The sequence below is a fragment of the Ceratina calcarata genome, unplaced genomic scaffold (assembly GCF_001652005.2).
Source record: "Ceratina calcarata isolate Rehan_Ccalc_2016 unplaced genomic scaffold, ASM165200v1 scaffold551.2, whole genome shotgun sequence".
Taxonomy (NCBI): Eukaryota; Metazoa; Arthropoda; class Insecta; order Hymenoptera; family Apidae; genus Ceratina; species Ceratina calcarata.
In genome coordinates, this window is record NW_017176693.1 from 158,280 (window position 1) to 181,901 (window position 23,622).

At 37.9% G+C, this 23,622-nt stretch overlaps 5 protein-coding genes across 8 annotated transcripts in view; 2 read left to right on the forward strand and 3 right to left on the reverse strand.

Annotated features, from left to right (window-relative positions):
- LOC108629022 (long-chain fatty acid transport protein 4) overlaps nt 1-2,986 on the reverse strand; it is a 13,104-nt gene extending 10,118 nt beyond the window's left edge. Inside the window, exons 1-2 of one of the 3 annotated variants that reach the window (XM_018031360.2) lie at nt 2,965-2,986; nt 1,250-1,492 (exon numbers count right to left, since the gene is read on the reverse strand). In XM_018031360.2, coding sequence (XP_017886849.1) covers nt 1,250-1,440 — 191 coding nt within the window. In that variant the 5' untranslated portion in view covers nt 1,441-1,492; nt 2,965-2,986. The other 2 variants (XM_018031359.2, XM_018031361.2) reach the window with 2 other exon arrangements.
- A 655-nt stretch (nt 2,987-3,641) lies between these two features.
- Nucleotides 3,642-6,063, reverse strand: LOC108629040 (integral membrane protein 2C). The gene is made up of 5 exons (XM_018031395.1): nt 5,986-6,063; nt 5,047-5,529; nt 4,856-4,970; nt 4,622-4,777; nt 3,642-4,548 (listed from the first exon to the last, which is right to left on the reverse strand). Exons 1-5 carry the CDS (start codon nt 6,061-6,063, stop codon nt 4,427-4,429), a joined length of 954 nt encoding a protein of 317 aa, XP_017886884.1. The 3' UTR covers nt 3,642-4,426.
- Nucleotides 6,064-6,452: 389 nt separating this feature from the next.
- Nucleotides 6,453-7,232, forward strand: LOC108629042 (U11/U12 small nuclear ribonucleoprotein 25 kDa protein). The gene is made up of 2 exons (XM_018031397.2): nt 6,453-6,835; nt 6,913-7,232. The coding sequence occupies exons 1-2, from the start codon at nt 6,539-6,541 to the stop codon at nt 7,165-7,167; spliced, it is 552 nt and encodes a 183-aa protein (XP_017886886.1). The 5' UTR covers nt 6,453-6,538; the 3' UTR covers nt 7,168-7,232.
- LOC108629038 (uncharacterized) lies at nt 7,191-23,370 on the reverse strand. Its single transcript, XM_018031394.2, has 13 exons — nt 23,240-23,370; nt 16,256-16,318; nt 14,624-14,971; nt 14,252-14,546; nt 12,927-13,068; nt 12,367-12,560; nt 11,656-12,298; nt 11,424-11,581; nt 11,193-11,348; nt 10,998-11,124; nt 10,103-10,923; nt 9,904-10,034; nt 7,191-8,123 (listed from the first exon to the last, which is right to left on the reverse strand). The coding sequence occupies exons 1-13, from the start codon at nt 23,272-23,274 to the stop codon at nt 7,271-7,273; spliced, it is 3,966 nt and encodes a 1,321-aa protein (XP_017886883.2). The 5' UTR covers nt 23,275-23,370; the 3' UTR covers nt 7,191-7,270.
- On the forward strand, nt 8,490-9,424 carry Dlc90F (dynein light chain 90F). 2 transcript variants are annotated; one of them, XM_018031400.2, is made up of 4 exons: nt 8,490-8,630; nt 8,780-8,847; nt 8,928-9,093; nt 9,150-9,424. In XM_018031400.2, exons 2-4 carry the CDS (start codon nt 8,824-8,826, stop codon nt 9,296-9,298), a joined length of 339 nt encoding a protein of 112 aa, XP_017886889.1. In that variant the 5' UTR covers nt 8,490-8,630; nt 8,780-8,823; the 3' UTR covers nt 9,299-9,424. The 2 variants fall into 2 exon arrangements, with proteins under 2 accessions (XP_017886889.1, XP_017886888.1); XM_018031399.2 differs by having other exon boundaries at nt 8,491-8,630; nt 8,749-8,847.
- Nucleotides 23,371-23,622: the final 252 nt, after the last annotated feature.

The window sequence follows — 23,622 nt, forward strand, 5'->3', positions numbered from 1 at the left end:
AGTGTCAGTAGTTAACGAGTAATTTGCAAAAAACTGTTTTTTAGTTTTTCGTCAATAACTCGTTAAATATTAATGCTAGCAAAGAATTTTTACATGGAAATTGTAGATCTCGTCGTCCTCTACAAGAAAGGTCATATGCAATTTTCCCGTAGATTCAACGGTTTAGGAGTAATTAAGGAAAAACGAAATTTTTTGCCAAAAGTTCGCCGTTTCGACGCTGGGATGGTCAGATTTTGTCAACATCAATAAAATGCCATATAATCATACGTAACTCGTTAAATATCGAAATTAGAACGAAAACAACTTGTATTTCAAGCATTTCTCGCAATTTCGAAAAGAAAAAATTTTCGTCAGCGTCAATACTTAATTGGATATTTCCTTCTATACTTTTTAGCACGTAGCTATTTATTATTAGCATTATTCTTCCGACGTCTGATTTCTTTTTAATTATAGGAAATGCGTTTTTCTAAGGTACATAAACTTTTCGGATTGACTGTATAGCCAATACATTCTTAAATCTGAATGAGAGACGCTGAAAAGTACATCTTATCGTTGCAGAAAATTATCTAGTCATTCTCGTATCTAATAGAGTGCGTATAAGCTAAATGATGTAAATTAACCCGTAAACTTTTTGTTTCCTATCGTGTTTATCTATTAGTATAATTTTGATACTATACTTTTCAATTAGCAAAAAAAGAAATGATTTTCCTGCGGAAATTAATTCGTTTCACGGGGACGTCTAAAATCGATGGTACCAGAAACATGTACGACAAAAATGTTAATAATTTACATATACTTGAATAATGAACCAGACAAACTGAAACTCGCGAAGAAAACTACTGCGCTTCGAAACAGAAAGTCAATAAGTGTAAATAAATTTCCACTATGACCTCAATAGAAAATGACTTTGCTTATTTTCAAGAACCAAAGCCCAATTGTGTTATCACGCCCTATTTGCGCAACTATGAATGAGAATCTCTTTCGTTTACTATCGATAACGATCCATTTAAAACGACACAACCGTTCGTAACTTTGTTTTGCTATTTCCATATCACATTTGTAACCTCTTTATTTTATAATTGCCATTGGCGGCTGCATGATATTCGTATAAATACGCATAAATATACAATACGTGTGCAACTCCGAAGCATTTATTATAGATATTTTGTCATACCTCGCGCGGTTTCATTTCTTTACATAATCATCCAGAAATACGGATGTCCGTAAAGGAACATAATTTAAAACTTACTTGAGGTCGCGAGGGAGAACCTTGCAGATGATGTACAGCTTCCGATGGAATCTGCAAACCACCGGGAGCAACGCCAAAACGAGCGCAACCTGGGCAATCTTGTTGAACCCAGGGAAACCGAACCTCGTAGCCACAACACCGAACATCGCAGAAATGACACCCAGAACTATCAGTAACAGCCTTACATCCATGATCCAGCGTCACCCGGTCGGTCCACTCGGTACTGATATTCGCACCCCGAAACTGCGAAAGATAACAACGAACGATCAAACCCCTCATGCGTCAAACGTGGATAAACGATATACATGTATACGCATATGCATGTATTCGTCGGAGGGTAGGTAGGGTTCCTCCAGACCAGGGAGAATCGTCGTTTAGATTCGAAATTACATCACGGGACGCGATCGTATCTGCACGGGGAATCGATTTAAATGATTCTCGGTTTCAAAATCAGCCCCTATGTCTCTCTGAACGTATCGAAATTACGTAAGGTAGCGCGATCAGTGGCTTTATTTCTGAGTCGCACAAGGTGCAACGATCAATACTTAGCATTTTAGAGATTGGCGACGTTACTGGTGTCGTGTCAATCCGTTTTTGCATGTCGAGCCCCAAGGGTGAAACGATTTTCAGTCCCGAGACCGAACAAAGTTTCTCGCCAGTTAAAACCACGTTCGATCGGTCCTCTGTGTTTTGGAGCAAATTAAGAACACACGGACGGTGCACACGGGGCTCCGTATTTGAGTATTGCGCCAAGTATCGCGACCAAGTTCTGTCCTCGATTTAAGTTACACGGATGCAATGCTCTTTGTCTGATTGCGAGTTATCACGGGCAAGGGGCCTTTGTCTCGGAATCGCACGTGCTACGACGACCGCTACCTTGCGCTGTAGAGAAACGCGACCGCCACAACAACAACGTATATCATTTATGCCTACGTGCAACGTAGAATGCGATCAATATTACATTCAGAATCGCGTAAAACGCCTCGATGAATCTTTCACGGCTCGGGCGTCACACGATCATTCCCTTCGTGCCAAGTTTCACACGATAGGGGACTTTAAGAATCGATTATCTTCGCCGAACAAAATGCGACGACCGATTATCTTTGTTGGAGAAACGAAACTGAATGTCCGCGCATTTCGGAGAGCACTAGCTTTCACGTTCCATTCCTTTCGGATCACAGCGTACGCTCGGGTCGACGAATAAACTTTCCGCGTTCTAACTATTCGGGAATCCTTTGAACCTTGAATTTGTGTAGACCGAACTGTCACGATTTGTAAAAATACCACGCTCCGATTCCCCGACGCGTCTCCATCCGAGGTACGAGATAATTTTTCGCGAAGATTTCCCCGAGGCTCTTTCGCTTTAAAATAAAAAAGGAAAAACGGAATCGCACGTGGTGTACGAGAAACGAACAGTACCTTGCAGGCGGTACGTGTACCACTGCTATCGATTCTGAATTGGTTCGCTGAGGACTGCACGAGGCAGCATACAAATCAATAAAACCTGTGTCTTCCGGAACGAGTAACACGACTCTCTCTCGACGATGGCATCGACAACACTAACCAGCCGGTAAAGCGACTGAACAGAAGGCTTCGCGTTTCGCGTATCTCTTGCAGTTCGCTGTTGCGCCACCACCAAGAATTATTCCTGTACAATGGTGCACAAGTGTGGAGCTGCAGAAGAGATCGAAGTTTTATTTTAACAGAACCCCTACCAACGTATCTACTCGAGCTGCTCCGCTCCGACCGCACGACTCCTGCGAAACGAAGCTACTAAGCATGCTCGGTCCGTCTGTGGATTGGAGCGGGAGCGGATGCCGTTTCGCATTCTTCCACCTTTTAGTTTTTGGCCTCGAGCTTCTCCATTGACAGCGCCTTTCCAAGAATGACTATTAGAATTAAGTGGAGGACGTACAGGAACGGTTAACGAGAGGAGTTAATCACACCGGAAGGTTTGATGCTTGCAAGCAATTTGAACGAGGATTTTTCACCAATTTGAATACGTCATAGCTGCCGCTCGTTTTTCGAACAGCCTTTGATATTGCCTCGTGTTTTTAAGTTTTTCCAAGAACGAACAACTATAAACGTCAGACTAAAAAGATTCAACAAAGAAAGTAATAGGAGAATTGTGCTCGAACAGTTTTACCGCACATTCCTCTCGCAGAGCAAATTTTTTTGTTCGGTATTTTTCTTAAAATTCATTGCACCGCATGAGCGCACTCCGTTATCCTTGACTACATGAGGGGTTTGAAAGTATTATATTTAAATTCGTGCTTACCTTTTTTAATATAATATTTATTGTACCATACGGTGACCTGCTTGAAATGCACACACGGAAGTTTAGAACAGAGCTAGTTAACCATGCCTTAATCTATAATTTTAGGACTAGAGGTCTGGTTACAGTAACTTTATTATTCACGTTCCATCAGTACATATTTTGGTGTTAAGTCTTTCCAAAAAAAAATCACATGTTTTGTTATAGGTACCACATATACTATTATCTAATGGGGAGAATGGATAATATTGCATTTTTAATGAGCCACTTTATCATCGTTATTCGAGAACGCATTCCATAAAAGTGTATTTTCTGATAAAAAGGGTTTAATTCACAGTTCGTAGAGTTAATATACGATTCCTAAAACATGATCACTACTTTGTACAATTATTAATCATCCAATTTCTTGAGTATGCATTAGGTGTACAACAATTTCAACACGAATTATTTCTATAATTTCACTAGAAGTGTTAACAAATTTTGAGCATGAGAAATACGTAAGTCGAAAAAAAAACGTATTGCTCTATCTTATAATAAGCACCGTCGGCATCTCCTTAGAACATAATTAAAACATCCAGATACAGATTTATATAAAAATGCATTCATATCAGCCTCTTTGTAATCAATACTGTTATCGAATCAAATATTCATGAAACATTAAACAGATGTACAGTAATATTATTTATTTTTAGTTTTACCGAGTCTGAGCTAAGATAGAAAACGATGGGAAGACTTAATATATATTTAAAAGTAGTTCCTGGCAAAACTTTTAAAGGAAGTGTAGCTAGTAGGAATGTGATTTGTAGTGATTTACGAGGAAATTACCTAACCTTGCTGAGCTTGATATCATTTTTATACATTGATCTACTGTGGTAAATATTCTAAAATAATTATAAATTCATTTAATTCTGTGGACTCTTCTTATTATATTCACCGATATCTTCTAAATTTAAAATGTCGAACTCTGTGATGTATTTCCCTGCGAACTGGCCGAAGACACCGTTGGATATACTACGTTTGACAACTGGAAGACAAAAATGTTCATATTAATAGAATGAATAACACTATAAATAGTATCTATCGCACCTATGACTAACCATTTGTCGATGACCCGTTTATTTTCGTCAGTAAATATGTTGGTAGATCTTGGCATTCGCGAGCTATGTATGCTCCAATAACTGATAAATCAGTAAGAGGCGGTGTAATTACTTTCATTGTTTCGCGTACGACTTCTGTCTCGACTTCGTAGTAGCCTGTAAAATGCAAATGTGCATTAGATATTTTCATAACTGAGACATTTGTCGTTTAACGAACATAGAAATAGAAATTACCATCTTGCATTTTTTGAAGGAGATCGTACATATTGCGCGGTGGTAAAGTTGTTCGGCGATTAAGCGGCATCACGAAGCAACATTGTCCATCAATATCGATGATGCCAGTCATGTTCTGAAATCAAATAAATCATATATATGGATCTGTTTCACCAGACGATTGTACACCTCTATCTGGACATTGAACTTACAACGCGAAAATCATGTACGAATCTGCCTTTACGACCACCGCGAAAATCAGGCACATCAATTTTCTCATACTGTTCGTTCTCCAGGTCAAACTCGAATCGTTCTTTCATGAAGTTCTCGATATTCTTTCTAAACATCTTTTTGGTAGCTTCGAGTCTTTCCTCTTCGGACAAATCGCTCGACATATTTTGTATAATGAAATCGGACTCCGGCATGGTGTATGGAGATTTGTTTGAATTGTCATAGGAGATACTGTACCATCCAGTTCTTAATCTATGCATCTGGGATCGAGCATACTGCTCGTATATGTATAATCCACCGATTACTCCAATCACGAGGATCAACAATGCAACAAGGAATAGCAGATGTGTTGCAGTAACATGAATACGATGTATATTTTTTCTGTTAACAAAATAGTGACTTCTCACATCGCATTTCACACGCTGAACTTCCACGTCTATTCTTTTACAGCGTTTACTACTTCCCTGTTGAAAAAGCAAACAATTATCATTTATTAACAACCATTATTCATAATAATTAAATAAATATTAAACGCAAAACAAATTCTATCTACATGAAAGAAACCAGAATCCTAGCACCGTGTGACCGCCAGTCTACGATAGTGGTGACAATGTATAATGAACTGTTATCAACTGCTATTAAATGACGTAGCGAAATATGTTACATACGCAGTAGCTCGTAAAGTGCGAAAGCGCAATTAAATTGTGTTTGCAAACGCGTACATATGTACATAAGTGCGTAAACAATGTAAAAAACGATTATGCATCGTCAATAACAATAAGAACCGAATTCAATTAAGTAATTTATCATAGCGTTCGATCGACTAACGTTTCGATTGAAAATTTCTTTAAAGTCTTTTTACTTCAAAGACGTCGAAGAGTGATCGAAATTAAAGTTGAATAAAGATCAATAATGCTAACCGCCTCGATATCGTCGACTAACGGTTGATCCTTCTTATCCGCCTTCTTCTCGGTAATAGCCTTCGTAATGACCGTCATCTCGAGAAACTGTTCTTATTCAACGACCAACAGACCTTTCGCACGAAAATGGGTTTTCGTGCGTCCGATCGTACTTGCACCTGCAGCGAACGATTACGGCACTCCGCGAACGTTAAGGATAACACAATACGTGCGAAAGCGTCGCGGCACTACAGTTCAGAAAACATCCAGGATCAGGATGAACTGCATACATACAAATGCAACCGAGATTGATCGGTGACAACCGCGCCCTCAATGCACTAATAAATATCATGTACGCATGCGTCGACTCTGGGCAAGAGACATCCATATTGTTGACCGATTCCCAGAGTTGTCTATACATATATAAACCTTCCATGTGCTTATGCATATATATGCGTACGTGTTTGTGTTTTGATTGCACACATGAGTTTTAAGCAGGAAGCACGAGGCCTTTGACGATATTATTATTGTTCGATGTATTAGTGTTGGTACCGGTTTGACGTACCAGCCAATTATGGATGTAATTCCATGGGATTTGGAAGATGTCAGAACGAGGAATGAGGAGGAACAGCAGAATAATGACTCGGCGAGAATAGAAACGATTGATGATAAATGCACGGAGCTTGATCACGTTGAATTGATAAAGTTAACTAAAGAAGCTATACGTAATATTGTTGAAAGCGACCCGCTGCTTTCTGGCCTACCTGCGGATGTTACGATCGAAGAGCTCAAAGCTCAAATCGCAGTTGCACAAGGACAAGCGATAACTCTGTATTTAAATCGTGGAGAACTACCAAGACTGGGAATAGTGGTAATGTACTTTCTACAGAGATTTCTACATTTTCTTAATTTGACTGACTATTTAAACAATACTTTTTTTGCATTTAGGTACCACCTCATAGTACTACAGTGTTAGATCTTAAGAAAGCTATAAAACGCCATACGAATTTGTCTTTGAAGAGAGAAAAGATTAAGAAGAAAATAAGCTGGAAACATGTTTGGAAGAAGTATCATTTGTGCTTTGATGATGTAAGACTAACAGATGACAATGAAAATATAAGAGCTTATGGTATTACGAACAAAGCAGAGTTATATTACATAAAAAGGCACAGAGAAAAGAATAAGCTCATAAGACATGCTTAACCTATTTGTAACTTATAAAGATGTATTTTTGTCAAATAAAATAATATATTTTACTATATATGTGATACAAGTCTATTGACAATTACTATGATTCTTTTGTACATTAATTTTGTGGTAGAGTTTTGATCTTTGCTTGCTGAACTAGGCATGTTAAATATGGATTGATATCCTCCAGCATGAAACATGTTAAATCAAATGCAGCACTTCCATGATAGTTCGTTACAATCAACTTCTTTAAGTTGGGCATCCTATATAATGCCTCAATGCCTCTTTCTGTCACATTCTCACACTCTGATATATCTAAATACTCTAACGATGGAAATTCTGCAGACAATTTATCCAGAGCCCAATCATCAATCGATTTACATCCTTTAAGGGAGAGACTTCTCAAATAATACAGATTACAAATGAAATGAAGATGTTCGTATCGCAGAGGATATTTATTTAAATCCAGTTCTTCCAAGATGTATGTTTCATCGTAGTCCTTTGGTAATTGAGAAATAACCTTCTTCTTAGTTTTATCTAACCATTCATCGTGACCTTTAAATCTTACTTTACCACCAAATTCTATGACAAACTTGGCTGCTGCTATGTCTGGACCTGATTTAACATACTGTTCGTACTGGCGTTTTTCAATAAATTTCAGGAATTCATCTTTTTTCTGTTTCCACCAATCTTTCCAATGAAATGTTAAAAAGTCGGAAGACTTGGGTGAAGAGAACTTGAAGAACATCTTGTCCGGTGGTCTTTCGGTAGTATCGTTCCATTTCTTTTCAAGTGAATCTGTACCCACCGTGATTTGCCGCTTACGTAAATATCTTATGAAGTGCATAACAGCTTCATGGTTATTATAAAGTGTGCGTACACCGATAAATTGTAAAGGGTTACAGACAGTTTTACGTTCGAATATTTGTGTCCATAGCACTCGTGCATACTGTCGATTCAACATTTTCAGTCAGTAGTTACATCAGATTACGTGTAACGGCTTTTGTAAGGGATATACGCGAATTTTATGTGACTATCCCTGTTAATTTATCGTTTTGTAGGTGTACTGCAGTTTCGTTGAATTTTTCAATGTGTACATCGAAATGGTGGTTCTGTTAAAGTTCACGAACATTTGAATACTGGACCGTAATTAAAAACACGTGCAATATGAATTGATCGATAATGATCAACGATGGTAAATAAATGATCCTGTCAGAACATTATGCATGCGCTTCGTTTAAGATTTCACTACACGAATCCTTTCCGGGTATCGCACGAAACGAATCAAGTCAATCGAGCCGGTCGAGCCGCGTGAATCGATAGACGGCAGCACTAATCAGTTTCTATCGTTTCTATACTGCGTTGCGGTAAGCTGCTAGAGTTTTCGTTGACATACATACATGCAGTAGAAATCGAATAAATTTTATAATCCATTTTACTAGTCTCTGCTAATTTCCTCATACAGAAAAATCTCAAAGGTACGGAAAAATAATTGTCAATAAAATACGCATTCATAAACTCAGCCATTACAATTACATGCTATCATTAAAAGTCATCTAACATTTCTTATTGATGATGTCAATATTTCTATTGAAGAGACTATAATTAAATTTGGGTTCGTGTAAAGATTATTCAGTGGTGCCGTTATTAATTAAAAGTAACAACAACAAGATGATGGAAGATATGCAAGAGGAGGTTGGTACATTCTTATTTCTCGTATAACATTTTTGACATTTCGAGCTGTCATACTGAACAGATGAATTTTATTATTTCAGACCCAATTCGTGGTCGACGATGTAAGCAAAATTATAAAAGAAGCTATTGAAGTATCTATTGGTGGAAATGCTTATCAACATAATAAAGTGAATCAATGGACATCGAACGTCGTTGAAGCGTGCCTGGGAAATCTCACAAAACTTCAGAAACCATATAAATATATAGGTATGTCTTTCCTTAACTTTGAACGATTTTGCGTTCAACTAAAGAATTTGTTCTAGTCACCTGCACTATAATGCAAAAGAATGGAGCAGGATTACATACAGCAAGCTCGTGTTACTGGGACAATGCCACAGATGGTAGCTGCACAGTACGTTGGGAGAACAAGACAATGTATTGTATCGTTTCTGTTTTTGGCTTAGCTATTTAATTGATTTTGAAAGCTTTTCATAAACGTCAAGGGCGAAACATTAATACAGAATGAGATTCCGTTTAATAAGCTGCAAAAATTATAATAAATGATGCATAAAATATATGAGGAAATCTGTTTTGCAAAGTGGCCTTTTCCTTTTACAATATAATGCATTTCTTATATTGTAGACATATCGCGTCTAACGATAAGATACCTGTTGTTGCATTTGTCAAATTTAATTTGCTTCTTATGTATATACCTAAATATTTATTATAAGATAAGCATAGTAAAACATTTATTTTATACTTTTTATATAAACGGTGTTATTTATTATTTACATGTCTCTGTTTTACACAAAAGAATATTGCATTTTTACTAGAATCGTATATTTCACGTAACATAAGAATGCACAGTTCTAATTAATGTGCTAGATTGCAAAATATATGAATATTTTTTAGAAAATGAACACAAATTACACACGTTTAGTTTACTGATATTGTTCATTCCAATTGAACTTGGAACTTGGAAACTGTGTAATATCAACTGTAAGTTTTAAAAGTAAAATGTAATAAATTATCTTTTACTGGAAATATCGTGAATCGTTCTCTTCTACATTGTTTCACATATCTGATATCTCGGATAAGAAATCTTCGTCAATCGATAAATCTTCGTTTAACAAAAGCATGTTGACATTTAAAGTGTCACCGAATTCATCGTCTATGTATAAGTCTTCAACAGTATTATCTAGAATGCCCTGTAACAGAAGTAACGTTTGGAATTAGTTTTATCATTGATTTGATCATTTCGTTTAATGAAACATACCCCTCTGCGTATTGGTAGTTTCCCTAAAGTGGAGTTGTTAAGTGATTTCAATTGGCTCAACGTTGCTGGCAAAGAACGCCGTCTTGTTAAATGACACGATTTGCAGTCTTTGTTTTTCATGGAATCATTTAAAAGCATTAGATAAGAGTTTACCGGGGTATTTAAATTTGACTCTTCCTTAATTTCTACTTGAGCCTCGACGTCCTTACGCATTGTTGCAGCGCTCTGTACATTCTCAGAAGCTTTATTATTCTCTTGAATACTGATTATTTCGTCGTTTGGAGATTGGGGATCGTCCTTCTCAGGTAACACTGTATCATTGTACGATACGTTCAATTCGCTTGATACTTCAGCGATCGATTCGCAAACGAAGTTTCTGCTGCTTGATACGTCATGTGAATGATCGGCTCTTTCAAAGCTGGTGACGCTGACAATGATACTACTGGATTCATTCTGCATGTCGTCGCTGGTCAAGTCGCTTTCGTTAGAATTGACGACCAGGAATGTCTTGTTACCTGTCGTTGATCTTTCGATTGTTTCAATTTTAGTATCGTCACTGTCAGTATGTAAATTGTACAGCTCTTCGAAGACGGACCTATTCGCTTCATTATCTTCTATTCGTTCTTCGAAATTCTCGTCACATTTAAATGATGGAGATGGAGATGTACAGGACTCGATGCTAGGCGAAACGGTGCGTACAATTTCCGTAGCACGGTCTAAAGCATCTTTTAAAACTTGTAATGGTTCATTCTGAGAGTCATCGGGTACAGGCGATTCCTTTGTATTTTTAGACACTTGTGTAAACCCTTCTTGACTATCTCCTGATTCAGAAAATCAATCGTCATGCACTCAATTACTAATCGAAAAAGATTGAAATATTTGTAACGATTTTTACCATCCGACTGCCTCCTTATAACGTAGGTGTTATCACTACTAACAGACACCGATTCTGCTGGTTCTGGGCTTTTTGCAATAGTCTCAGTAGAACCGGTATCGTTATCATCCGGGTGTTGTACGAGATACTGAAATCATAAAACCTATGATCATATTTTGTCTTTCTTGAAAGATAGTATAATGTTAATCCCCTTACGGATTCATTGGCACAAGTCTTCCGCATTTTCGATAGGCAAATCAACTTCTCTTTCCGCCATAATGAAGTTTCGAAAAAGCTTTGAGGATCAGAATTTAATACGCGCGATCGCACTATCGCGCCTCTGATACTGTCAGGCGTGTGTAAATAGGGAACCTGTAACATAGCGTAAAAAATATTCTATAATATAATTGAAACGACTTTACAAANACAAATTTAAAGAAAATGCACCTTATGATGTTCTTGATACGTTGACTTTGTATAAGATGGGTCATACTGACTTGGAGATTTATTATATTTAGGTTCGAAGCTAGTTTTATGGCTAGCTGGCTTATGTGGCTCGTAATCCTTGCTCCTTACTTCAGTGATTATTTTATTCGTGTTCGAACCTAATATAACAAAGGAATTAAAAAGCTATATAGAATTTCTTGGTTTGCATTAAAATAAAAGATGAATCTCGTACTCAAATTCGTGGAAGCATGTGACGAGTCGCTACCATAAAAGAAGTGCTCCCTTTTGCACGCCAGTGTTTTCTTCAGCTGTTGTAAATTGGTCCTCGCGTCTTTATAAGATTCATCGTCTGTTGAGTCGATTAATGGTGACGAATATACCGACGTCGTTCTCGATTCTATCTCCTGCGGTGCTTTGACTTTCCTATAAGTGCTGTTCCACGGTTGCAACATTCCTCCTGCGTTAGATTCCTCGTATTGATCAGTATCTAAGATCTCTTGATTGAAATTCGGATGATTTCTAGTTTTCTTGTAATTAATATGCATGTTGCTAATTGCGTTCATATTCTTCTGCAGGTCTTCTCTCGCGTTACATTTAATATCATCGTCGAGCATTTGCTCGATATGTGCCATCGCCTTTAGATTCGCATTTCTCTTGGGCATTGATTTCCTTGAATGCAAATACTGCCTCAGCGATGATTCAGTATTTTTCGTCGGACAGGACAGCTGTTTAGCCGAGAGACTTTTGGTCAATTTCAAAGGTTTATTTTTCGGAGATTTCGTCTCTGGCAAGGCGCAAGTCTTTCCGGTTTCGTTATTATTATTATTATTTACAGACTGATCAACATATACCGGATCCTCATCCTCATATTGCATCTGAAATATCGACCCGTTAAACTCTCGAACTCAATCCGAACGGAATTCTTTTCGTAGAAAAGACGAACCTCTAGTCTTTGGAGAAATCTACGCATCCTGTTCATGTCTAATGTCCTTTTATTAAAATCTAATTGTAATCCAGCGTCTAACAGATTATGCAGCAACGGTGGAAAATCGTATAAATCGGTGATAACACCACGTTTCCAATGCGAATACTGCCTTTCCACGTCTGCTTTGCTATACCCGCTCCATGGTACGTGCACTGATTACCGATCAGAGATCAATTTTTTTTAATATCAATAATGTATGCTTATATGAATATTTATTATTACACTCGTAAATGAAAACTTTTTTCTATTATCATTAAGACCTCAAATAGACGTATGCCACAGGCAGCGATTATTTAAGCTATTTAAACTCCAGTGAATGCAATTTTATTTCCTTATCGATTCTAAACCTGTTTCACTTTTATAATGCATCGATATCACGCGCGGTAGAGTTTCTGGTTGAAAAGTCTAATCCCGTAATCGCTTAAGTAAAGAAATCCGAGCATATGAAATTCCTCGAACGCTCGTTCCGAGCAACCGCAACAGATTTTCTAAAGATCGACAACCTTTTTATTACTTACTTGTACACATCTCCCAAATCAATAATGTCAAACCGTACACGTCGCTTTCTGTGTGTGGCTCGTATCTGACAAAAAGTTCTGGCGCTTGCCAGCGGTAAATCTCGGTCCGTAGCCGTTCCTCGTATTCTCTGTCCGGTTTCGGCTGTGACAAAGTTACAAGATGCAAAAGATCATCAAAGGAAAAAGTATTTCATGTGCGCACTTTGCGATCCTAACAGCCACCGTTGTGTAGAAAAGATTTGTAAGAAGCGAACGTGAGAGATTGTGAAACGATGTGAAAAATTCACAGGATTTATTCATGGCTCTGCGCGTACATTATGCTAACTGGTTCTCACCATTCTAGATTTTATTATCTCCTACGGATACTTCGTTCCATCAAATTTCAACGTGAGAAATCAGATATTAAATATTAAATGCAATACATAATTTCAATGTGTTACAATTTCATAATAAAAAGCAGTTTTTTAATTATTTATTATGAAGCAGTAAAAAAGCGTGTGTGTAATTTCTAAAAAAGTAGGCATATCGAGAGATAATAGTATGACTCATGTCCGAAAATAATGTACGCGCAGAGCCGGTTACTGAAATGATTTTACGTGAATTTCCATGCGCCAGCCGCTGAATGCAATTAAGAATGTCACGGGACAGTGATTTTATTCAAAAATGAGCATTTTGTGAGCAGCTTACCATTTCCTGCCACGAAATACCATTGGGTGTGTCAACAGCAGAGCGGATATACCACTACATTGATTCTGTGAGGTATTCTCTAATTTTAACAAATAAAGTTTCGGTACACGAATCTGATAATCCATTTGGAGAATAGGTAATAATATTATTAGCTGACTTCGTAAAAGTTGTTTTACATCGTACAAAGAAATAACGTCCGTGGGTTAAATTAAAAAAAAAATCGGTAAGTATATACTTTAAATAAATAATCTATAAAATAAAGTAATACGTGGATTGAACGGGTTCTTTCCTTGAAAATCGATCGATGTCGTTCATTTTTCACATCAATTTCTTTATTGGTCTCGAAAGAACGTGCAACGCAACGGTTTATTGAAAGTTTAATGGACCCCATTATGCCAATTTATCACGAGCGCGCAATTTCGTTCGCGTTGAGTTTATGAATAAAATACTCCCATGTAGCTCGAATTAATTAATGGGCAAGTTTTAGTTAATAATTGTCGGTAGTCTATCAGTACAGCCGGTAACAAATACGAAAAGATATATCACTGGTTTTACTAATAATAAATATAAAATCTGTATTAATACTGTGATAGTTAGTCATTGGACATGCAATGCAATGAACGAAGAAATTTACTTACACTGTCGATGTGCATGGCCAGTTCCCATCCGCCGAGTTTTACTAGACCATTAGAAGCCAGATAGACGCAATGCGAGCTGATGGCAGTATGCACGTACCCGCGCATGTGAGCATGTCTTAACGCATCGGATAGTCTTCCTCCGCACTTTGCGATGCCTTGTATGGGTATTCGTTCACCCTGGTCGTGTATATAATGATAAAGAGTACAGTCGATAGATTCGAAGATCGAAATTAAACCATGTTCGTCGGTGAAAGTGCTGGCCATCAACAGTAACACGTTAGGGTGTCGAACTTCCCTGAAAAAATAAACACATGAATGCTATAGTATGTAGATGACTAAAAATTCTTTTACGTAATATTGATCAATACTTACGAAAGTACATCTAAATCCGCTTTGACAGCGTCTTTGCATTCCGGATGTGAGTGCCTCTTCAATGAGACTCGAGTGTTCTGCCACTCGGCAAAAATCAGCTCGAGATATCGGTCCTCCGTGCCCGCTACCCATCCGATTTCAAAAATCTCGGAGGGTGCTATATGCGGCAAACCGGTTGCGGTCAACTTTGATTCTCGCGACTTTCTCTCATTATCGCATTTGTTATTATTATTCTTCGCTAGATAATCGGCTCTCGACTTGTCGGGACTGCATGGTGCTTCGATCTGCGTGTCGTCGGAAGGCCGTCTGCGATCTATGAAAGCCTGAAGAGCATTGCGGTACGATTCACTGAAAACAGAAACGAGAACGCTTTATGTATTATAAGAATATGTGAAAATATTCGACACGTCTCGGGGGGAAGCGAGATGTGTAAGTCCGAAATTTTGAAATGCCCTCCAAAGCTTACACATGGCGAGCGATGAAATAAAAGACGGCCGATGACCAGCTAAATATCGAGGCAACGCGAGACAAAACCGTGACTAATACTTATTTACTTGCATGTACGACGGAAGTTAGAATGACACTGATCGAGCTACTAAGCGTTACGAACATCTCCGAGAAAATAGCGTGCCGCGATGTCAATTGAGAGAACCGTAGTTGACACCGTCGGTTTGAATTATTCTCAACATATACTCGGACAAAATAGGTTAAGACGTTTATCGGTTTCATCCGGAAAATGCAACACTTACCTGACACTCCGTCCGCGATTATAAATCATACTTCGCCGTTTATTCGTAGCGTCAGTCATTTTTCAAATGAAGAAACGAACTTCTCACTCTCACTCCCACACCGAGCAATTATTCTTCAAATTAATCCCTATGGTGGCACTACTGTTGTTAACGCGCGAATCGATTTACTGATGGTGCATCGATAAAAATGTTATTGTCAAATTTTCGTGCATCGATTGGCACCATTGTCATTCGCATTTCGAATGAACCGTTACATTCTGTGATCAACCGTGTGATATAACGTGCTGGGCTCGATCAGAAATATCTGAACGTAAGTATTCTGTTTAATTATACGAGATTCTTTATGTTCGGAGGGTGTACGAAGCGATGGACTATGTTATTGCGTAAAACCGGTGAACAGGTAGGGCAAGTCTAGGCAAATTCGGTAACCCTATCCACGGGTCAATTCAATCGTGCATTCGTTTGTTGTAATAGATAGAACGATTTCCCGTGGAAGGTGCAGTGATAATGATCGTTATTTTCTGGTGTTCACTCAGGTTTAGCATTCTCACAATGAGCCGGAACCTGACCCAACAGTGAACCCCTGAGCGAAAAGTACGGACGCTGCACGGAGCTCGGCTTTCGACCCAGTAGATGCACGCGGCAACAAAAGAGTAAGTACTTATTCTATTGATCGTAAAATTAATATTTGCATGCTTATCATTTGTTTCTATTATCGTCAAAATGCAATCGTCAAGTGTTTGTTATTTGAACGACATGCATGGCGAAAATATGTGAATTCTTTGTCAATAATTTACTGATTTGTACATCGTTAATTACGGTGTCGTGATGAATGTAATTCGATGAAGTGAGGAATAGTTTTAGGCAACAGGATTAGACTCACTTATTTAGGCCGCATTGTTTTTGCGCCGAGTTCCATCCACTTCGATCCCTTTGCACGTTATCTCTGAAAAACACACGTTAGAAATAAAAGTAAAATTATTGAGATATTTTTTATCGAATCTCTGATAGTGATTTACGCGTTATATTTGCAGTGCTTTCGTTTAATAAGACATATCGTAATTCTCGAATGTACTGATAATGTACATCATATACGTCATTATACGAGAATCTTTGGTATCATTCAATTAGAGACATTTAATTAGATAAAGAAGATCTGTTGAAGAGAAAAGAATAGAAAAGAATTCTTGACGGTATTATTTAACATCAGATATCTTTGAGAAAAGGCGAATTTTATTCGGTCACGGCTCGGGCAGCTAGGGAGGTCAGTAGAACAATTCAGCTGAGAAAAAAGCCAAGCATCGCGGAAAGTGAACGATCTAACGTCTGTTTTTCGCTGGCGAAATTCCAGATTCCGCTAGCTTTGTACTTTCTCTGATTCCTTTTTCATGGATCGCAGAGCAACGACACTGTTTCCGCGATAACTGTGTATACATTATACGTTTCCTATTCTTAATTCTCTTTCCTGCGTTTCTTTTTGTTATCTGATTTACATATCGTCCGCGATCTATTCAATTCGGTATAACAGAACGGAAACGAATGGTACGTACCGGGCAAATTAAATACTCGGCTCGGATTCCGTACTTTGCATTTTTTTAAAAATGTGTGCAATTGAATCTACCTAATTGAGGCAAATCTCTAAGGATGCATTCATTCATTTGTATACAGGAAACGACTGGTTTGAATGTATTTACCAAGGAGGCTCATAAACTTTATGATCTTAAGTTTCCGTTAGATTAGATGCACAAAAGGAAGGAATACTCCGTTTTGTACGTAAAACACTTAATACAGAATAATCGCAAACACTAACTTGTATGTTCTAAAAAACATGTTATCTGCTGTTATTATTGAATCTCCGAATCATTGTTCTAAAAATGATTTAAGTACTAAAACAGAATGTGTTATACGTATTTATATAAGAAGTCGTGAATGCAATTTTCGCCAAAGAAGAAAATGAGTATCAGATAATTGGCGCTTGTCACGAGAGATTAGTTATCAAATTGCATGTACAAAAATAGACACGTGCAATTGACAAAATCAAACGTAAATGGCAATTTCATCAATTGAATTTAAGCATTGGGCAGTGTTTCGTTAAGAAATCTCGACTCTATCAATTGAAAGAGCAATCAATTAAACTGTGTAATGATTACGTCCAGTAGTTGAGACTGATCCTAATGATAGCCAGTTCTTCCCTCCCTCCCCAAGTATTTTTGGCAATTATTATTTGACAAATAATTTATTGTCAAAAGCTCAAGTATTTCCGATAACATAAAAAAATTTGTTAATTAATATCGTTAGAGTGATTAATTTTAGTTATATCCGAAGTTAATTAGACAATTAGTGGAATATTTAAAACCTAATGAAAATCGATGATATCGTTTGGTAATTATAATCCTGTCTCGTACACGGGACGAAGACTAATTAAGGCTTTCGAATCGAAGCCAATTGATACACTTCATCCTGTATTTAACGCGAGCGTCCGCGTTGCTCTTATTTGAATTTCGATACGAGTCGCAGCAGCGTGCAGGATTTACGGAGGTCCGATTTTTATGCCTATTTCTGTGTCAGTGAAATCAGGAACGCTGCCGATAATAGGAAACATACAAACCTAACGATAATGCAATCTGATAACTTATAATCTACAACTGAGTAGCATATTTGCAACAGTGCTTCGCTTCGTTTCAATATATTCGTTTCATCAAGTACTAGCGGATATTCATTGAGAAATCTTTTATAGTCTTTGATGAAGTAGTGGTAATTGCCTTTTTGGTATCTGCTCGATTTCCTGATTTTCCAGAATGAGTACGAAAAGTGTCATAAAATTGATAGATGATATTTGTTAAATACTGTTCATTCAATTTCCTGTAAGAGGAGCGAAGAAAATTTTTAATCAAGTATCGACACGTTCGTTTAATCGCATAGAGACATTTTATTTGTTTCATCCGGATTAGTTACAAGGAGAGAAGGAAAATAAACGCAGATGTTGCACATCCTATGACCGCATTTCTCGCGTCAGTAAACTAGGCAGTGAGTTACATTTTTGTTTAATCATAACTCTTCTTCACGATTTGTTTAGAAGTATCTTGGGATTATTCTGAGAAATATTCTTGCACTATAAGTTAAAGGACATATAAAAATGTATAACAGTTGGTTTGAGTACTTAATTATCTAACTGCATTTGTTGATTGAAAGGAAAAATTGTTAAATCTTCTGGTAATGTAATACAGTGGCAATCAATGAATATGAAACAAGACGTAATTTACGGTTTAAATTGATATTACGATTGTTGCCTGTTGAGTCTCGGTTCCGCGACATAACTATCAACAGGGAAAGCACACGGCGTATTAGTATGCTTAATAAACCTTTATTGCGCGCTCGTAGACCGAGGACTGACCTGCCGCTATTCTCAGATCCGCATCGTCACAGTTTCATTAGCAGCAATTATGTAACATAAAGTAAGATGATTTGTAAATTTGTTGCGACAAACGTTAGAACCAAATAACTTTTCCCGCTAATGCGGGCACGTTTTACGTTCATCGTCGAGTAAATTTCAGCGCTCGAGGTTTGAAGCTTACGGTCGTACTTCAATATCTTCCACGTCGTAATCGCAAGATTATACAAATTACAGAGTCAGGAAATCGTTTGCAGATACCACAGAATAGAAATAGTTAGTCACTCTCTTAACTACTTCAATTTGATTTATGTTTCGTTGTACAATGCGTATAATCCTGTTTACTCGATACAATTGTCCATGACCGAAATCGTTTGTATTCTATGTAGAATTTCCGACGAATAAGTCAATCGGGTGTATTCTTCTTTTCACAATAGTTTTATACTATGGAACACCGGTAGGGTCATTTAGTTGAGAGCATAATGGAGGTCATTATATCGAGGCAGAGTTTCATTGATCCTAGTTAACGGTCTACCTGTCCTCGCGTCAAAACCGCACAAAAGGACCCAGTTTTTTCGAGCGCAATTAGCCCGCGTCTTCGATACGCTCGAAACATTTTCGCCGCGCAGTAAACGGTACCGTGTACAGAGAAATTCGTTCAGCTACTTTCGTCCGGGTGTAATTGCTCGATTGAATCCTTAATTCTCTTTGACGCGTGATATTTAATCTACCAATTGTGGAGTTACAAAACGTTTAAAGGCTTCTTAACGACGTTTTATCTCTTGTTACTATTATACACTATATGAAGTCAAATATTATTGTCGTAAAGTCGACGGTTCGATTTCAAAGATTTTAACGTGATTTGACGAATTAATTTTACGGATCACTAACCACCGCATTGAATTTCAATTGAATGGAACGTTGGATATAACGGAGCATCAATTTCAAGGAATACTAACTCTATAGAATTTCGGTTGTAAGCGTAGGATAACGACACGTATCGATTTAGCGGGATGGTCAATTTCGTACGATTCTAGCATTAGAAGCAACTTGGGTTTTTATCGAGAGGTCTTGGTTCGAAGAACCACGTTAAGGAATTCCAGTCTGAACAGGGCATTAGTTCCGTGAGATTTTTTCAAAGTAATGACCTTAACGGATGCTCCCGGCTGCATCGGTTCTACACTCTTGTCAAGCGCAGGTAAAATATCAATTTTCAACTACATCAACCATGAGGAATTTCAATCTCATAAAATACGAGCTTTCGTAAAATTGGACTTCGCGCAAGGTTACACAAATTCATTATAAAAGAACGTCAGGATTTTTATACTTTTCACTTACTAACGTTGCACGACTGGTATTACACAAAATACGTGAAGAACTCGCGTCGAGATAAACTGAAATTGTGAATTCGACGAGAACAAGTATGATAACGTCCGCGGTTGGAATCACGATAAAACTAGCAGATCACCGTTTCGCTGCGAACTGTTTCAACGTTTCGGAGCAGGGGAACCGGTTGCAGCGACGCCTGTGATAAAGCATAATTCTCTTGTCGGCTAGTCACGTTATAGGTGAAGGTCACCGAGTTCGTATCAGACGGCTGATGATAGCGTAGCACCGAAAAGCGTTTCAACGCGCCGTTCCGATGGCGGGAAATGCCCGAGTTTCAACGGGACGTGGATTAAAACTGGATTGGAATCTGGAGTTCACGGATCCGAGTACATATCACCGTTACGTAGAATATTACGTTTTACTTAAGCATTCTAGCTATGTATTTCCATTATCTATGTATAGAGATAGAAATACTCGTTGATGACGCGATGGAAGTAGCGGCATTATCGATGCACAGACGTTTCAGATTTGCATGTTGCACTCCAGATATTTTAATTCGCGTGTGAAATCGTCGAATTGATTAAATATCTAAGAAATACAGGATTAACGTTTGACGTTCGAGCATGGAAGTAATTACGAATCGAAACATCCGCGTGTTCGTTAAAACCTGAGGTCATTAATTACTTCCCTGTATTCCTCCGGGAGCTCTTCCGCTCGAGTAATTTCACTGATTTCGCGTTACGTAAAACTGGATCGTTTTATTCAGATTCGGGCTGGCATGTACAACAATCGCAATAAGTATCACGCGCGCGGTGCGTTTAGTAACTGTAATTATCATAGTCATTGTTGTAACGCAGTGAAAGACGCGGTTGCCTGTTTGTCGCCGCTGTTCCGAACAATGTGACGTTTCACTTTGTTGAACACCGTTTCCTGCGGTACGGCTCGGCCGATGTGACAATAATGGTGAGAACTTGTGGTAAAAATGTACCGTTGTGTTCACGCTAATTATCTCCGGGATTCCAGTTTCAATAAACGAATTTCGAAAGGAAATTAAAGAGAAACTTAACCGCCGCTTGAACACTTCACACGACTATTTAAATCGATTCGAACCGTTGAAAGTAAAACTACTCTGATGACTCTCGAACAGAAAATAAGAATTTTTCACAAAATCGAAGTAGTTCACTGTTTTAAAATAAAAGTTCAACGTTCACTTACACATTTCTTTCTTGGATCGATTTTGCACATTCCGCGACGATCGTAGATATTACGTTACTGGCCACTTCATGCAGAATGCTTAAAATGAACTCATCCATTCCATTACTTGAAAAATGTCTCTAAAAGAGACCGAAGTGGATCGTTTCACAAGTGTTTAGGAAATAATAGTCAAACATGATTAGCGTCTGCTAAATAAATTGTCTACTGTTCCAGGTGTATACTGAAGGTTGATTTTGTTTTCGTATCGTCGTACAACGTGTCTAGATACAAGTATTTTTTGCTCAAAAACGGTTACGATGTTCATGTACATAAGTACTGGTTTTAATTTTCAAAATCTACCGTTGGAAAATTAATTTATGTTTACTCAGTTAGTCGACAATTATTCATGTAATAGCACGTAGTTTAATTTCTTCTTAATTAAGAAATAAGTGCATCCACTGACGACGCTGTTACTGATAATAATTTATATTTCAATTAATAAATACTTGTTACTTTTAAAGCAGCGAGTNGTGTTATAGGGGTTCGTAGCAGCTATCCGTTGTAACGAAATGGATCTGGCATGATCACATTATGGATCTTTAAAACGAACCTTTGTAAATACCCCAGACTGCGTTCTACTAACAACCGTGACAATCCGACGGTTAGAACTTCATGTGCTTACGTTCAGCGACACTATTCTATTGCTTAATTAATGTTAACGCCTTCAGCTTTTTCATAAACAAATCTATTTTTAGTGACCGAAGAGTCGACGAGTCATTTTCCAAAAAGTACGTCTGAACCTACTTTGTTTCTTTTTAAAACATTCATAAGCGTCTAGTCTACTTAGTCTAATTAATATTCGACTTAGGTTTATTCCACTTAATATTCCGATTAACATTCGACGCTCTCAAGTGATGGCATCTCGTGAAAGTCAAACGTGTGAATACATTTCGAGTATCTCTAAAATATTCAAACGCTGATTATCAACAAGAAAATAAACGATTGCACTGTTCGCCAGCGATAAGTGCCACTCGAGCGTGCAAATAATTTTGTATATCTTCAGTTTTACGAATCTTATCTAATCCTCAGTTTACTATACGATTACGTTAGAGAAACAAAAAGCTATAACTCGAGCTACGTAATTATTATCAGTTGGATTTAGTTCGACGATATTTTATTAAAACGAGAAGAGCAATTGAGGAAAACGACCTTCGGTGACATATTTTGCAATTCAGTAATAAATAATTATCTAGAAAGCGTTGAGATGAAGAAGTCACGATACCTCCGTGTTTGCTGATAGAGAGTTTAATAATTCATATCTCAATTGCCGAACTAAAAATGTAACGTTAATTTGGAGAGATTTTATTAACATGTCGTACTTGGCATGTGGTTCCAACAACTTCCTTGTATTTGTTGATGTCAAGTTTTCAAATGCCAGTGTTTATCTATAGTTAATTATAGCTTACAATTATTCTTGTTTTCCAATGAATGTTGCTTTCCTTCGATATTTTAAAGAGCGTAAGCTGCGGAAATGTAGTCTATCTACATACTACCTGTGTAATGCATAAATAAGCAGGCAAAGTATTTAACTCGAAGGTCGTAGAACGTTTTGAAAAATTATTGTTAGAAAGTTTTCAATCGTCTTTTGTTATCTTGAATCGTGACTTATTTATTTTAAACTAATGTTTAATTCATTACGAAGGGAAATTCTCTTCAAAATACTAGTTTCTCGCTTTAATAAATATTCGTGACACAAATGACATTGAAATGAGACCACAAAACTTGTACTACAGATTGTCAGGAATTTCTAAAATCCATCGGTACATTTTCATCCTAGCCCCTCGATTATCCAACAGATTACGTATTAATAAATCAGTTACCACGAATTCGGGGAAACCATAAATACCATAAACCCTCGAAGAACGGTAAATAATGAGCAACAAAAAAACTTACTTTCTGAGCCATTTGAACATTCCCATCATTCCCATCGCGCACGTGGCGCATCGGATCACGGTTCTTAGATAAAACTCTTTGATCCGACAGGCGAGCGTCGCGACGCCGATCACTAGCACCCGGAACGAGAGTTTGCACTTGCTTCGCGTCGCACGCCGATCGTGCCGATTCGCTTCCTTTTCGCGACTGACGAGCCGGCGAGCGCCCGTGCCTCCGCGACACTTCCTTCTGACACTTCTGACAACGCTACCGACCGCGACCGGCCGCACGCCGTCGCTCGCTCCGATTCTCAGCCGCCGTTCCCCACTATAGATATCCTGGCCGAAACTTGGGCATCCTTGCGTATCTTCGCGTCTCGGTCTTCAGGAAGGGTAACAGGGTCA

Bases quoted from the DNA above. Each gene is read 5' to 3' on its own strand.
- LOC108629038 (XM_018031394.2), bottom strand. From the start codon at position 23,274: ATGGGAATGATGGGAATGTTCAAATGGCTCAGAAA. The intron at 16,319-23,239 runs GTAAGTTTTTTT...TGTGTTTTTCAG, and splicing joins ATGTTCAAATGGCTCAGAAA to AGATAACGTGCAAAGGGATC. The intron at 10,924-10,997 runs GTAAAAATCGTT...TTTCTGAATCAG, and splicing joins TATAAGGAGGCAGTCGGATG to GAGATAGTCAAGAAGGGTTT.
- LOC108629040 (XM_018031395.1), bottom strand. From the start codon at position 6,063: ATGACGGTCATTACGAAGGCTATTACCGAGAAGAAGGCGGATAAGAAG. The intron at 5,530-5,985 runs GTTAGCATTATT...CTTTTTCAACAG, and splicing joins TAGTCGACGATATCGAGGCG to GGAAGTAGTAAACGCTGTAA. The intron at 4,971-5,046 runs GTAAGTTCAATG...ATTTGATTTCAG, and splicing joins TCGTACATGATTTTCGCGTT to AACATGACTGGCATCATCGA.
- LOC108629042 (XM_018031397.2), top strand. From the start codon at position 6,539: ATGGATGTAATTCCATGGGATTTGGAAGATGTCAGAACGAGGAATGAG. The intron at 6,836-6,912 runs GTAATGTACTTT...TTTTGCATTTAG, and splicing joins TACCAAGACTGGGAATAGTG to GTACCACCTCATAGTACTAC.
- Dlc90F (XM_018031400.2), top strand. From the start codon at position 8,824: ATGATGGAAGATATGCAAGAGGAG. The intron at 8,848-8,927 runs GTTGGTACATTC...TTATTATTTCAG, and splicing joins TGGAAGATATGCAAGAGGAG to ACCCAATTCGTGGTCGACGA. The intron at 9,094-9,149 runs GTATGTCTTTCC...AATTTGTTCTAG, and splicing joins GAAACCATATAAATATATAG to TCACCTGCACTATAATGCAA.